We start from the raw sequence: 16053 nt of genomic DNA, 5'->3' as shown, positions 1-16053 counted from the left end.
CAGTTTAATGAGCATTCATTTTGATTTGTTTCTGATGAGGTTTTATGACATCTCATGGAGCAAACTGAATCCCACCCTTTTCAGTGCGTTTCTCCATCACGTTCCTTACTGCAAAAGTCTAGTTTTTATTTTATTTTTGGAAGCGGGTTTGTTGTGCAAGAGCACAAAATCCTCTTTAAATGGCGCAACTTGAATTGGCAGGTATGTGACTGACAGTTTGTAATTTTAATATACGGAACAAAATGATCTGTTTTTAACAGGACCACAGAACACACTGTGTGACCAAGAGGAGTCAATTGAAACAATTTATTTAATTTGCATTATTTGTTCCAGTTACAGAGTTTTCCCCCCACCTGGTCCTGGGCCCAGCCTTTGGAAATTTCTAGCAAAATGTTGAAGATTAATTGATTCAAGCAGCAGACCGTTTACAAGGTTCTCTTGAGGATGCAAGATAATTATAGAATGATATGGCACAGATGAAAAAAAACTAAATGGTTTGGCCAAGTTGTTGCTGGTTACAAGGTAATCACTGTCTTCGAAAGATGCAGATTTTTGACAGCCAGCACAAGTTTCAACCCTGAAAGGGGCTATTAGGGAAAATGGCTTGGCAATGTGCTAATTAATAAATGAACTGCGGAAGTGCAATATAAACCTGTCAGTTGGTGCAGGATGCTAGATGTCAACCCCACAAAAGACAGACTGGCCTGAAACTTGCTTTAAAAAGAGGTGGAACAAACAGGAACTTCACTAAAGAGGTGCTTAACAAACAAAGCTCCCTTTTAAAAGTAGTGAACATTCCAAATCAAAAATTAAAAATTAAAAAAATCCACCCTCAACCCAAGCCACCCCTCCCAACAGAATAGCTGCATGCACCCAAGACATGAAGTAAAGAAAGAAGTTTGGTGTGTAAATATATTAGCAGTACCCAAGGGAAAGTGCAGGTGGTAAGGCAGAATAATTAAAATTTAGAAACTACCTCCTGAGGTAAATCAAATGAATATGGTTATTGGAGTCTTGCAGTTCTTCTTTTGTTTGATTTTTTTTTGATTTCCACATTTAACAAAGAGAAGTAAAATGGCTATTTTAAAAATAAATAAAGAAAGAAAGAAAGAAAGAAAGAAAGAAAGAAAGAAAGAAAAAATAAAGAAATAAAGAAAAGAGATCATATGAGTAGTAGTAGTAGTAGTAGTAGTAGTAGTAGTAATACCATTACCTCATGTTAAGGATGCAATCAGTGCATCAATCTTAAAGTAAACATAAATTATAATTAGCCCTCCAGATGTCCAAATAGGTATCAATACAAAATTGATGTCTATATGAAATATGTTCAAGTGCAGTCAGAGCAGTGAGGTCCTCAGGCCATTTTGTGATAGACCGTGGATATTTATGCTTCAAGTATAATCTATTCATGGCCATAAGGGTTTTTAAAATATCCATTTTTGTTGTCCTGCCATTAATTCCCACACTACAGGAATAAAATTTAAAAGGTATACTGCAGGGACAAAACTGTGAACCTTCAGACAACCTCCCCTCCCCACCCCAAACCCCACTGGACAAGGCCACATCATGTGCCTCAATGAGGCCTTCTCAAAATTTCACCTCCATCATCTATTTGTATTGAACAGTGCCTGCCTACACAGATGTTGTGGAGTCCAGTATACCTGAAATATTATGTTCTGACAGACTGATCTCAGCTTCAAATCTAAAGAATCATTCCATATAGATTCTAAAGCAATTTTACATTGTTTACACTGTAATAGACATTGTGTGTTCAGACCCAGAGACCTCCCCCCTAAATAAATTCACACTTGACTCAAATTTTGGTTGGGTTTTTGGCAGAATTTAGGCCACAACTTTATTGATTACAGAAAGTTGCATAGGCTCTGGTTTGATTAGCTCCCTGCACTTGCAGATAGCGCTGACCCAGCGTTCCAGCATAGGTCAGCCAAGGGTGAGCACCTGGATGGGCGAAAAGTCGGGAACAGACTATGTCCGCCACCCAGATGTCCCCCTGGACTCAGGCACGGGCACAACCCCCTCACAGGGGTTGACCAAACCATTTGAGTCCCTGGATTCCTTTAACGCAATACCCTTCACATAGGGATGGCGAGAGCGTTCTCCCATCCCTATCACCTGAACCAGAGCCTATCCGCAACCTTACAAGTTGTGACGATTTGCTACGTGGCAGGCGAAACCCAAATGGCAACAGCCAATCAGCCAAGTGGGGAAAATTCCTGCCATGCCCCTGTCCCAACAACAGACAACACACAATGGCATATCAAGGTCAAGTGCAAAGCCCTAAAAGTAGGGAGAGGTGGGCGGGCGTTCCGAATGCACACACCAAAAAAGGAAGCTCTGAGTCACATGCATGGGTATATATATAGGTCCCTCGAGCTGTTTGGACTGTGCCCCATTGGCCAGATTGAACCAAACACCGAGGGACCTACCAATCAGGTCTTGTGGCTGACCAATCTTACTCACCCACAAAACAGGGGATCGGTCTCCAGGTCTCACCACAACACGTGCCCTCTTTTAGGGAAGACACAATTTCTAATTCCCTAATCCACACTTCTCTAAGTTCCTGAACTTTTATATCACAAAAGTTCCATTAAGCATTTATAAACAGCAGTTTATCCATAAAGATCCAATAATCCATTCCAACAATTGAGGAGACTTTGAAATACTCATAACAGTTGACCCATACATAGACACTAACAAATGTTGTAATTGAAGATATTGCCATTCATTACTCACGGATAACTGATGTTTAAACTGTAAAATAGGAAATGACAAAAATGAAGTTGTGGAGTGGATGAGGGCTAATAAGCTGATTGGCCAGTTCTGGATGGGTTGCCCTCACTCTGTAATAATACATTCAGAGTTTGGAGATGTTTCTGGAACCATCTTTGCAGCTGGAGTCTTGGGTAGCTTCAATACAGCTAAGGCTGATATGCCAGCTATGGCCGTTCTTGGAAAGGGATAGTATACCACTGGTGACTGTGATCAAACAATATACAAATTATTAAAATAAAAATGAACACAAAGTCTCTCTAACAGCAGAGTACTTAGCTGCTGAAAAGAAAATGCATTTTCTGATAATTTTGGTTCCATCTTCTAAGTATAACTTGAGTGTTAGGGACTGTCCTGTTCAATTCATGCCATAAACTGGAAAATGTACAGAGGAGAGTCATATAAAAATGGTACCAGGATACGCTGATAATGGGGTTACAACTGAGCTTATATACCAAAGTAACATTTTCAAAGTGGTTGGATGGTGTGATTGTGCTATCACTGCCCACAGTTTATACATATTCCTGCTGTTGTTCTGTTGCAGGATCTGCTCAAACAGGTTTTGTAAGTTTTTAGCATGCATTTGGTGTAGGAGTAAATTCAATTTCTCCTCTCAGATGGGAGACAAATTCTGTGTGCAGGCATGGCCTTTGGAGTGATTGAGTTCTTTACTTGATTTAAAACTTACAAATGGCAGACTTTGAGACTTTTCTATCATCCCTTGAAAAAGCTTTGTCTCCCCATCCCGTCTGAGATTTTTAGTTCAATATTTAGCTTGAAGAATACCTAGATAATCAAAAGCTTCCTCACTGCTTGTGATGCATTTAGTCCAGTCCATACATTGCAGTTGAATGAATCCTGAGACAAGCAGTTCTGCTCAGGCTGCAGCTGGGAACGGGCTGGGAATGCCATTTTGGAATGCTTTCCCCAAGGCGGAATGATCTTCATCGGTTGATAATTTTGCCAATATTCCTTAAGTGACCTTCTATTTCTAGGCAGATAAGAAAAAGTGTTTGATCTTAAACTAAGCCAATCCTACCCAAGATAATTGGCATCAGAAAGGAACCTTCCTTATTCCTGAATCCTTTATCATACCCATAGCTGTCAATGTTTTCCTTTTTTTAAGGGAAATTCCCTTATTCCGAATAGGATTCCTTGCAAGAAAAGGGAAAAGTTGACAGCTATGATCATACCTATGTTGTACAGTTTCTTTAAATCTTACCCCAGTTGGCAGTTTTTCTTCCTGTTTCATGTTTGACTCAGTTCAATAGAATGAACTTCACATTGGCTATTGGGCTTCTGTGAGTTAATTTAAATCTAGGTAGCCAATGTGATATATTCCAGATGTTCTGGGACTACAACTCCCATCATCCCTGGGAGTTGTAATCCAACAGCACCCAGAAGGCACCACATTGGCTAGGCCTGCTTTAAGGCTGCACACATAACAATATCCTCTACTTGTGCAGGTAGAAATTAAAAGCTTCAAAGAGGAATAAGTTAAAGTTTAGGAAGGAATAGTGGATGAAGAGGAGCACCAATGATCAAGCTCTACAGTTAGTGACTCAGGCACAGAGAACCAAAGGTCATTTTCACATGGAGACTGGAGCAATATTGTTTTCTCCTGCTCCGGAGTGTAGGACAGGACCCGAACCAATGGATTCAAGTTACAAGAAAGGAGATTCCGACTAAATATCAGGAAGAACTTTCTGACAGTAAGAGCTGTTTGACTCCCCCAGAAAGTTGTGGACTTTCCTTCCTTGGAGGTTTTTAAGCAGAGGCTGGATGGCCATCTGTCTTGGATGCTTTAGTTGAGATGCCTGCATTGCAGGGGGCTGGACTAGATGACCCTCAGGGTCCCTTCCAACTCTACAATTCTATGATTCATCAGTAATGCTTAAATGCTTTAAAAAAAATCCACATGTATAAATGGGTTGATAAAACTAACTGCAACTTGACCTTTGATTTGAAAATAATCCTATTTGATTGCTATATTGAAATGAATAGCATAGACTAAAAGGTGCGTGTGAAAACAGACAAAAGCAACAGGCTTGCATAATATACTTTAAAAAAATGCACTTCTATGCATGCTGGCTCAGAAATAAATTCCACTGTGCTCAATGGGGCTTACTCATAGGCAATGCTGTTGGTGGGTAAGAAATTGAGGTGCTGGTACTCGTAGAATAAGAAAAGGGCCGTGGATGTCATCACAAACTGGCTGCCATCAGCAGCAACGAAAGAGGAGCTGCTACTCCATGCAAGTGGGTGCAGTCACAAAAAAGTCTTGCTCATCAGTGTACACAGGGATGGATCTGAAGGAAAATCACGCTTCCAAGGATGATACTGGGCAAATACAAAGTGTATTTCTGCCTTGAACACACCAGAGGGAGCGTTAGTCATGCTGTGTAAAAAAAGTATCTCTGATATCTTAAGCTACTCATGCAAGTGCAGCTGAAACGAATCTTGCTTTCTTGCAAGAATCCCAGTACTATGCAGTAATACTGTACAACTACTGTATGTGATTGCATTTTTTAAATTAATTTTGCAGTTTTGGTTGGTATGAGTGACCTGAAGCATTTCTGAGATGTGAGGATTTCTGGACTGCTTTTCCTCGGAAGTGAATGCTCTTTGGCCTTTTCCCTTGATCTGCTGAGAAACCCAAGGAGTCGGCTGCTTTTTCTGGTGCTGGGCTTTGGGTTTCCTGTCCAGGGATTTTGTACGAAATCAGAGTGTGGTTTGAGAGTTAAGAAATAAAACTGGCATCACACCAATACCACCACACGATTCTTCTTCTTGTTTCCCTGACTTCTCTCCCGAATTATCCAAATCCAAATAACTTCACAAGATGGAGCTCTAAGAAAATAAGTGTTTAGTTTGGTTTCTCTAAAGCCCAGATTTTCTCAAATAGAAACTGACATTTGAATTTTGCATAGGACTCCCTTAAAAATGTTTTGGAGGACACAGATTAAACTGCTTCCAAAGAATGGGAATACAGTCGTACCTTGGATCCTGAACGCCTTGGTACTTGGACGTTTTGGCTCCCGAACGCCACAAACCCGGAAGTGAGTGTTCTGGTTTGTGAATGTTCTTTGGAACTCAAACGTCCGCCGGGGCTTCTGCAACTTCCAATTGGCTTGGGTTTCTGAACGTTTTGGAAGTCAAATGGACTTCTGGAATGGATTCCGTTTGACTTCCAGGATACGACTGTATAGTTTAATGGGATAAGATTCAGAAGTTATTACTAATGTGAAGTGCCTCAGACTTTTCAGTGTGCAGGACAATTTACATGGCTTGGACTATCTCTGAGTAGGTAGTACTCTTGCACAGATGCCTTTTGCCGCTGTGGGTTAAACCACAGAGCCTAGGACTTGCTGATGAGAAGGTAGGCAGTTTGAATCCCCGCGACGGGGTGAGCTCCCGTTGCTCAGTCTCTGCTCCTGCCAACCTAGCAGTTCGAAAGCACGTCAAAGGGCAAGTAGATAAATAGGTACTGCTCTGGTGGGAAGGTAAACGGCGTTTCCAGGCACTGCTCTGGTTCGCCAGAAGCAACTTAGTCATGCTGGCCACATGACCCGGAAGCTCCCTGGCCAGCTCCCTCGGCCAATAAAGCAAGATGAACGCTGCAACCCCAGAGTCGGCCACGACTGGACCTAATGGTCAGGGGTCCCTTTACCTTTAAATGTACAAAAGAGAAAATCTTTCTTACACTTCTTCTTCTTCTTCTTCTTCTTCTTCTTCTTCTTCTTCTTCTTCTTCTTCTCCCGCTCCTCCTCCTCCTCCTCCTCCCTCTTCCCTAGTGCTTATTTAATGCTGTAGAGCAGGAGTCGATAATTTGTGGCCCTTTGGATGTTGCTCGACTACATCATCCCTGACTGTTTGCCATGCTGGATGGAGATGCTGGGAATTGGAATCCAGCAAACATTTGGAAGACCAAAGGTTCATCAGCCCTGCCACAGAGAGTTCAAAGTTATTCATCTACCCTATTGTGTTAATATTCATAGCAGCCCAGTATGGCAGGTCGCTGTTATCTCTTCATTGCAGTTGGTGAATGAGTTTGAAAAGAGTAAGGGCTCATCTACACTTCTGTTTGTCCTGTCTGGAAAGCATGGGTCTGAGTGGCTTTCTGCTTGACTCACTCTTTAGCTTTAAATTGGAGCAAAGGGCAATCCAGAGAAACCCTAACTTGCTGTTTGCTCTGATTGAGTGCTAAAGAACAGTTTTCTTTGGGTGGAAAGCAGCATCGCCAGAGGAAGTATGGATAAGCCCTTACTTAAGCATGGGTACCTATGGCTATGATGGAATTTGAACTGTGGATTCCTTGGTCTATGCTTTAAATCTATACACAGAACCTGGGAATAAGCTCCATTGAACAAAATGAGGCTGGTAGAGGAACCCTGGACGTGTCTACTCAAATGTAAGCCTGAAGGAGTTCAGTGGGACTTACCTTCCATGGAAGTGTGCATAGGATTCTAGACTGAGTAAACTTGTTTAGGATTGCACAGGTAGGCTCCTTACATTTGAATTAACAAGAATAGGATTGGGCTGCACGCTACAATGCTATACATTATATAATAATAATTTAACAGAAACAATGGTGTGGGTGTGTGAGAGAGAGCAGAAATAATGCACATCATATTTTTTAAAACGGCATTATTTTGTTACTTTGTAATGCTGAATGCCAGCATTTTAAGATCCCTGGAAAAACATATAGCTGTCTCCAACACCAGAGTTTTTGTTGGAATTGGAACGAAATAAAAGAATTGGGCTTTTCATGGCTTTTTTACTGAATTCATGCACTTGCACGAACTCATTTAACGTTGACTGATTTTTTGGGTACAGGATGTTGTGGCAAGTGTCAGGCCCATGAGATCCAGATGAAATATAAAACCAGCCAAGCAAAGCCATAGTGGTAATTTTAGAAGAGAGGCTGCACTGAAGCTTTACAGGGATATCCCCTTTTAGTGGACAGCGAACTATTTTGATGGATTACTTTACCTTGAAATTCTCCCCAGCATGTGATGGTCCAAACAAGGAACCGTGTGCCACTGTGTTGATTTCTCTCCCCTTTATATTCACCTTCATGTATAGTTTCACATACGGAATTTATTTGAGAAACCTGGCCCACGATTCAGATGCTGATTTACTCATAGACAACTTGCGGTTTGCTGAGAATTTGTTTGAAATTATTTGATCAGCAACCTCTAGGTCCATTTATTGGCTCATTGCATTTTGCTGATTTCTGCCTCTTTTATTTTTACCCCGAGTCTCATTACAAGGGAGTATTTATTTTCTTTAACTGGATGACCAAGCGCCTTGAGAAGGCTGATTTTTCAGCTCCTTTGCATTTGTTGTAGATTTTTCAGCTCCAAAGAAGACATTTACAGTGCAAGTCTATGGATGTCTACAGAAGCAAGCACCATTGAGTTCAGCAGGACTTAGGGTTGCCAGACCTCTAGGGCTGACCCAAGGTCTCCAGCTTTACCTTCCCACCCCCATGGCAGGGGGAGGGCTTCAATCTCCAGGTGAGGGAGAATGCCTCTGCAGTTTTTTTAACATTAAGAAAACTATGTGTGCAGCTTGCAAGCTTCAGCCTGGCACGAGCTGGCTGCAAATTATTGCAGAGTCTCTTGGAGATATAAATTATTATTATTATTATTATTATTATTATTATTATTATTATTATTATTATTTATTATTATTATTAACAGCCGCACGGATGCTACTGGCCCAGAGATGGAAGAGTCAACCTCGACCAGAGAAGAATGGCAAATCAAGATTTTGGACTATGCCGAAATGGCAAAACTAACTGGAAGCTCAGAAATCAAGAAGACAAGAACTTTTAAAAAGAATGGGGAAAGTTTATAATTTATATACGAGACCACTGCAAGCAGGTTAAAACATTAGCAGGATTTTCATAGAATCATAGAGTTGGAAGAGACCACAAGGGCCATCGAGTCCAAGCCCCTGCCAAGCAGGAAACACCATCAGAGCACTCCTGACATATGGTTGTCAAGCCTCTGCTTAAAGCCCTCCAAAGGAGGAGACTCACCACACTCCTTGGCAGCAAATTCCACTATCGAACAGCTCTTACTGTCAGGAAGTTCTTCCTAATGTTTAGGTGGAATCTTCTTTCTTGTAGTTTGGATCCATTGCTCCGTGTCCGCTTCTCTGGAGCAGCAGAAAACAACCTTTCTCCCTCCTCTATATGACATCCTTTTATATATTTGAACATGGCTATCATAACAACCCTTAATCTCCTCTTCTCCAGGCTAAACATGCCCAGCTCCCTTAGCCATTCCTCATAAGGCATTGTTTCCAGGCCTTTGACCATTTTGGTTGCCCTCCTCTGTTCACACTTGTAAAGTAAAGGAAACTATGGAAAACTTAGAAGGAAAGTATTTGGATAAACTGTTCAACTGTTACTGAGATCCTGGATAATCCTTATGTAGCATCTCTGATTAATACCAAACTAACTTATCTGACATGGTAATTCTGAACACTTCTCCTATCCTAGCATACTAGGACTGATTTTTCCAAATCACTGGCTTTGTTCACTTTTGGCTTTTTCCTCTGTATATGATGACACACAGAGATATTTTTAATTCCCTGACCGTCATAGGTATACAGTGGTACCTCTGGATGCAAACGGGATCTGTTCTAGAGCCCTGTTCACATCCTGAAGCGAACGCAACCCGCGTCTGCGCATGTCACGTTTCGCTGCTTCCGCGCATGCTCGCAACGTCATTTTGAGCGTCTCCGCATGCGTGAGCGGCGAAACCCAGAAGTAACACCCTCCGTTACTTCCGGGTCGCCGTGGAGCGCAACCTGAAAAGGCTTAACCTGAAGCGACTTCAACCCGAGGTATGACTGTAGTTTTCTACAGAACCTCAAAAGGAACAGAAAAATAATAATTAAAAAATGATCTGCACTCATAGGAATGGGACTGGTGGCATTTGTTGGTTTATATCATTTCCTCTTCTTTTGCATTTGTCCCAAAGTCTTCCTCCCCTAGTTGTGAGTAGTTTCTTGCTCTGAGTAAGTTTCTTACCTCACTGAAACTCCTTTCATTTTGATAATATTGCAGCAGCCACTAATGAGCGATTTCACAATAAACAGGACAAGTTAATAACGAATTTACTGTTCATAAGAAATTTACAGAATTGTTAGTCAAGAGGAGGAATCTGAGTTCAACTGAATCTGATGTCACTGAATCTCTGGAGCTTTTGCTTGGTGTTAATGGGTTGGAGCCAACAATCATGCAATTCTTTGTGTAAAAAGCTAGTGAGGGGTAGCCTGGGTAGCCTTGAGCCATAAGGGTGGGGAGAAGAAGGGAAGGAAAATAATAATAACTCTTCTCTCCCTGCCATGGTCCTGATCAAAAACTTCTCCAAAACTGTCCTTTGCATTTCAAGGGAAGCCTCCTTTGGTGCCAAGGAGAGTCATAGCTCAGTGGCGGAGCATCTTATTTGCATCCAGGTTCAATCCCTGGCAACTCCAGGTAGGGCTGGGAGATATTCTCTGTCTGAAATCATGGAGAACCACTATTACTATAGACCAGGCATGCCCAACCAGTCGATCGCGATCTACCAGTTGATCGTGGGGCATCCCTGGTCAACAACTTAGCTGAAGCCTCCCCAGAAAAAGCTCAAAAACTTTGGGGAGATCACTGACAGTTTCTTTTAATAGTGGGAGTAGATCACTGTGTCTTGGGAGTTGGACAATACTGAACAAGCTGGACCAAGAGGTTGCCTCTGTTTCCTATAATCCTGTGCCCAGTAGCTTCAGAGAGGAGGTTTTCGTAGTCAGGGAGAGAAATAGTTCTCCACACCACTTACACGAGGCTTTCACAAAAAATGTGTGCATTAATTGTGTCTATACAGTTAACATCACAATTGGTTTGGTACTCAGCAGGTAAGTGCCAAAGCAGCAAGCCAGGAGGCAGGCAGGCAGGTATAGGGGCAAGTGAGGGAAGCAGTTTGGAAGCTCAGTGGAGGTAGATGAAGGGAGGATTGAGCCCTCGTCCATCATTGTGGGCACAATGGGTTCCCATTTGGCTAGGAATCTGGCTTTGAATAAGCTACACAAATAAGCCACATTCAAAAATTCAAAGAAAACGCTTTGGTTTCCTTATTCTAAAGCCTGACTGGGGGAATTTGCTTCGCCTTGTTCTCAGGTATTTGTGCATAGAGTTGAAGGTTGAGAATGTGTGAGGAAAAATAGAAGACCCCCATGTATATTATCATATAAGATGATCCTGATGTGTATAACCTGCTGCTCAGCATGTATACAACTGCATGAAACTGCCCAGTACCTGTATACCTGATAAGGAGGATGGAGTAATTCCCCAATGAGGAAAAGTTGGCGGCATTTGAGACTTTAGAGAAAAGGTGAGCAAGAGGTGGCCTGATAGACATGGCATGGAGAAAATGGAGAACGAGGAAAGTTTTTCTCCCTCTCATAACACGAGGACATCCAATGAAGCTGAATACTGGAAGATTCAGGATGGGTGAAAGAAACTACTTATTCACTCAGTGCATAGTTAAACTATGGAACTCACTGCCACAGGATGTAGAAATTGCCACCTACCTGGATGGACTTAAAAGAGGATCAGACAAATTCATGGAGGAGGAGAGGGCTACTAGTGGCTTTTAGCTATGATGGCTATACTCTGCCTCCATAGTCAGAGGCAGTATGGCATTCATGTCCAGCTCACAGGCTTCCCACAGAAATCTGGTTGGCTACTGTGAGAACAGGATTCTGAACTAGATGGCCCAATGGCCGAATCCAGCACACTCTTCTTACGTTCTTAGTGAAATATTATATGCAGGTGTGAACATCACGCACGATCACAAAGTGCAAGTCTGTTTCACGCTTTCCCCTAAATGGATTCCCCCTGCCACCAAGAGGAAACGTGTCATATTTAATGTGGCCGGTGCAAAAAAACAACAACATAAAAAATCATGTTATTTTCAATCTGCAATAACCATGCCTCCGATTAACCTCGCTGACTAAAAAATATGCTGCCAGTGTGCAAAGCTTTAATGCAGCAAATATTCAAGTAACTCCTTTCCTCACACTTTCTGTGAGGAGTTAGCCACATTTGCTCAAGTTTCTTCAAATTTCTGCCACCAGGTAGCGCTACAGTCACAGCTCTGCCCATTTCATTCAAGGTCCCTCGGTTTAGCGCCGACTGCTTTCTAATGATATTTCCTCTCCCCCTCCCCACCCCCCACCGCGCTTTGCTTCCTTCAGCTGCGGCGAAGAGCTTGCATTTTGCCCGGGCTGAACTTCTGAAGTGTGGAAACCATTGCAGAGTTCAGGGAGAGATTCTGATTCAGAAGTCGTTGGGCAGGAAGAGGAGGGTGAAACTGGGCTTCCCAAGTGGGGAATACACTGGGAATGGCTTTCCAAAGCCAAGAGGGGCTTGATGAACTTGGAGAGAGAATGGTGCGCGCAGCTTTTGGCCTACGCTCACCTATGGAGCAGACAATAAGGCCAGTTCCCTGGAAAGCACAAAGTATGTCCACATGCGCACTCAGGAGTGGCATGCATGCCTCTTTTGCAGGCAAAAGCGGGTGGGAGAAGAGAGGCTTACAAAAGCTGCCTAGAACTTTAAAAACTCGCAAGCCTTATATTCAAGAAAAACGGGGCGGGAAGGAAGCCGCCGTATACCAGATCGTTACTCTGTTTAGTTCAGCACTGTCTGCAATGGTTGGCAGAGGCTCTCTAGCGTTTCAGATATGATCATTCTTATTTATTGAATTTGTATACCGCCTTTCACCCGAAGATCACAGGGCGACTCACAACAGATAACCACCGCACTTCGGTTTTTTTGTCCCAGGAGATGGATAGGATCGAACCTTTTCTACGCTTTACAACTGAGCGAGATCTCTTCCTCAGGGAACACCGGGACAAGGAAGGAACTCCACCCGCGACTTCGCCTTGTCCCACGCCAATAGCTTAGGGTCTTTTTTGAAACAACCGACCCATGAACAGGCGCCATGATCACTATATGGACTTGGTACTTCATTTCTTAATGTGGGTTTTGTTTTTTTTAAAAAACATTTTTATAATGAAGGTCATAACCGCACTGGCACAATTCAATCAGAAACCCTCGCGTAAATGAATGGGACATCTGCGCTCTTTCCACTCGTTGAGTGAAACAGACGCGCGCGGAAGCCTTTCCATGCGCCTCGATCCCGGATTCCCGGCTCAACCTTCAGTGCGCCGAAGGATCTGCGTGTGCAGCGGAGGGAGGCGGGCGGTGGTAAAGAGGAGGGTCTTTTTTAATTCCAGGTGACAAGTACGGAGTGTCATAAGTAGGGAGGGAGTGGGGGGGAGGAGGGAGGAGCGCGGAGGAGGAGGGCGAGGGAGGGACTACGGAGCCTGAAAAAGAGTCTCTTTCCGAGCAGAGTCGCGAGAGGCAAAGCTCACCGAGCGCGCCAGCCAGTCAGAGCGTCGCTGCTGCTGCTGCTGCCTGACATTCAATCGAGAGAGAAAGGGAGCCGCGGACGCACAGAGAGCGAAAAGTGCAGGCTCCCTCGGGAAAGGAAAGGGAAGAAATAAAAGAGGAAGGAAGGCAAGAAAGACAGAAGAACGGGAAAGAAAAGATTCAGGCGAGGAGGAGCGATCTTCCCTATATCCTACGCATTTAGGATCTGCTATTCCTTTTTTTCCTATTAATTTATTCCACCGCCACGATCGGCTGAGAGGTTTCGCTTTCCTCGCTAAGCAACTTGGATTTTTTAATTTTTTTAATTTTTGGTTAAGTGGAAAGAAAGAGGGGGGACATTTTCTGCTCCTCTTCTTCACGCCTAGCAGAGGAGAGTCCCGAATCGAACTGGGCTGAGCGATCCCGGGCCCCGAAGGTGGTGCTAAGACGAGAGAGAGAACACCCCCCCCCCAACCACCCAGCCACTTCTGCTTGGAAGCAGCCACAGCGGCTGCAGGATCCGAGCCCACGCGTGCGTTCGAGAGAGACCCGGGGGAGAGAAAATGCATTGAAACTTCGCGCAAACTTTCCTCGCTTCCCCCTCTCTTTTTTTTTTGGTGTGTGTGTGTGTCTGCCTGTGCAGTGCACGCTCGCTCGCGTGTAGTGTCTTGCCACCGAGGGTTGGAGAGAGAGAGAGAGAGAGTGGGCGGCTGGAAATCTGTTACAATTCAGAACCTTCTGACGAATCTGGTGGGATTCCTGCGGAGAGGCTCCGAATCCGAAGCGAGGAAGCCCCGAGAGCCTTTCTGCAAGCCGAAAAGAGAGCCGAGAGGTGTGCGGAGGGGAATCTGCGTCTCGGGCGCCTAGGGAGCCGGGCTTATGGACGGGTGAAACCAGAGACTGAAGTCTCCCCCCTCCCCCCCACAACCCACCCCTGCGCTTTCCTTGATCGGAGCGGCCCCAGGAAAAGGAAGAAGAGGAGTTCAAGAGAGCGAGCCAGCGCGGCTCCGACCAGCTACTCCGGCTCCTCTTTGCCTCGCGCCAGGAATCATGAACTTTCTGCTCGCTTGGATGCACTGGGGGTTGGCCGCGCTGCTCTATTTCCAGAACGCCAAGGTAAAGCAGGGGGCGGGCGGGCGGATCCGGGGCGGCGGGGAAGCCTTCCTCCTGCCCCCGCGTGGCCTTGCTCGCTGCACGCTCGCTTGGCGGCCAGGGCGCGTCGCGGGGGTTCAGGGGATCGTCAGCCGGACCAGAAAGAAATCCGCGCGCGCGCGTGTCGGAAGCTGCCTTGGCGCAAATGGAGGGCAGATCCAGGTGCCTTCGGCTTGCCCTGGCGCGCTGGTGCGGACACGCGGTGTCTGCGCCGCTTGCGGCTGCCAACAAAAGGCCGGGAGCGAGGCAGGGTCGAGGCGTGGAGGTTTTTGCTGGCGTTCGCGCGAACGGGGCGCGCGGGGCCTGTGGCAAGGAGGGAGGCGCGAGATCGGATCCCCCAGGAGGACAGGTCTGACCTCCTCTTCCTCGCACGTTGCCCAGACGGTTCCTGCTGGGCTGCCCTCCCTTCTGTCTGTCTGCGGAGTTGAGCAGGAGTTGGAAAACCAGGCGTGAAGACGACACAGGCTCTGCGTCGTCATCGATCGCCGAGCGGGGAGGCAGCGGAGCGCGCTGACTTCTTGCATCAGCACACACACACTCTCTCTCCTTCCTGACATTGCAAAATGGGGCGGGGGGGGGTGGCTGTTTCGGCCTGTTTGCTTTAGGTAGAGGCAGGTTTGCTGACCGGAGTTCAAAATTCCTGGCCTGGAAAAGCAAATAGAGATCAAAGACCACAAAATGGATCCTTGTATTTCTTCCAGATTGATTTTCAAAATAAACGGCTCTGCTGAGCTACCATAAGTAGGAAGTTTGTTCTCCTGCCCTCATAACTCCTTTCCTCTATCAGTTTATTGGTACTTCTGATTACTCCTAATATATACCATAAAGGGCTTTTATCCTGCTCTTTTATCGGACTTTTGTTTGAACTCTCCTTGTTTAAAAAAGAGAGAGTCTCGAGTTGGGTATCGGAGTTTAGACAGATTTTCCAGCTGAGGTGGCTCATGTGTGCTGTTGCGTAGAGATTCATGTCATAATTAGTACGTTAAGTTTTATTCTGCTGTTTGTCTTGAGAAATTCTAGGGGAGGTCAGTGTGGGCACAGACCACCCCTGCAACAACATGTGAGAATCAGTGTGTCATAGGAAAATGAATCTGCATTTGTTTAATTTAGCAGCAAATGTAAGACCTCAGTTAGGAGCCATTTCAGATGTCCTGTTGCCGGGGGGGTCACATGCTTTTCCTGCTAACCTGTTAGCCTGCCACTTGTCTTCAAGTGACATCAGCAGATTAGGCTGTGCCTGATGGGGAAACGTGGCTCCGATTTCTTTGGGGAGCCTTGCAGCAAGGCAGCGTGATACCATTTCCGTGCTCGCTTTGGAAAGCGCTCTTAAAATGGCATTGTTTAAATATGAGGTCCTGCAGGTGAAGTGAAAGAGGGAGGGTTACTCCGAGGTGAATGAAAAGTTGAGTGTAGATAGATTGAGATAGTTAGGGGGAACCAGAGATGCCTTTTCTTCCAGGGAGGTGTGGTGACGGATACTCAGCTGTGAAGACTGCGCAGTCTCTTGGGTAGATTGTATGGAACTATAGTAAAGGAGAGTAATAGTGTTAGCCGAAGCTCACGTTCTTGGCAAGCTGTGTCTCTGCTGGGAAAGGGAAATTGATAAATTTATATTTATCAACTTCCTGTAGTTCTGACTACACACACCTGCCTGCCGCTGGATGTGTTGAGGGAGAAGTGGT

The 16053-nt window shown here is 44.8% G+C and overlaps 1 protein-coding gene across 5 annotated transcripts in view; it reads left to right on the top strand.

Annotated features, from left to right (window-relative positions):
* Positions 1-13190: 13190 nt before the first annotated feature.
* Positions 13191-16053, top strand: part of VEGFA (vascular endothelial growth factor A) — a 29845-nt gene continuing 26982 nt past the window's right edge. For 2 of the 5 annotated variants that reach the window (XM_082217141.1, XM_082217140.1), the window contains exon 1: positions 13192-14335. In XM_082217141.1, the coding sequence (XP_082073267.1) occupies positions 14270-14335 (66 nt within the window). In that variant the 5' untranslated portion in view covers positions 13192-14269. Of the gene's footprint in view, positions 14336-16053 lie in introns of all 5 variants that reach the window. The other 3 variants (XM_082217142.1, XM_082217139.1, XM_082217143.1) reach the window with 2 other exon arrangements.

The sequence above is a fragment of the Podarcis vaucheri genome (genome assembly GCF_965113315.1).
Source record: "Podarcis vaucheri genome assembly, chromosome: 3".
Taxonomy (NCBI): domain Eukaryota; kingdom Metazoa; phylum Chordata; class Lepidosauria; order Squamata; family Lacertidae; genus Podarcis; species Podarcis vaucheri.
This window is presented reverse-complemented; position numbering and strand designations above follow the sequence as displayed.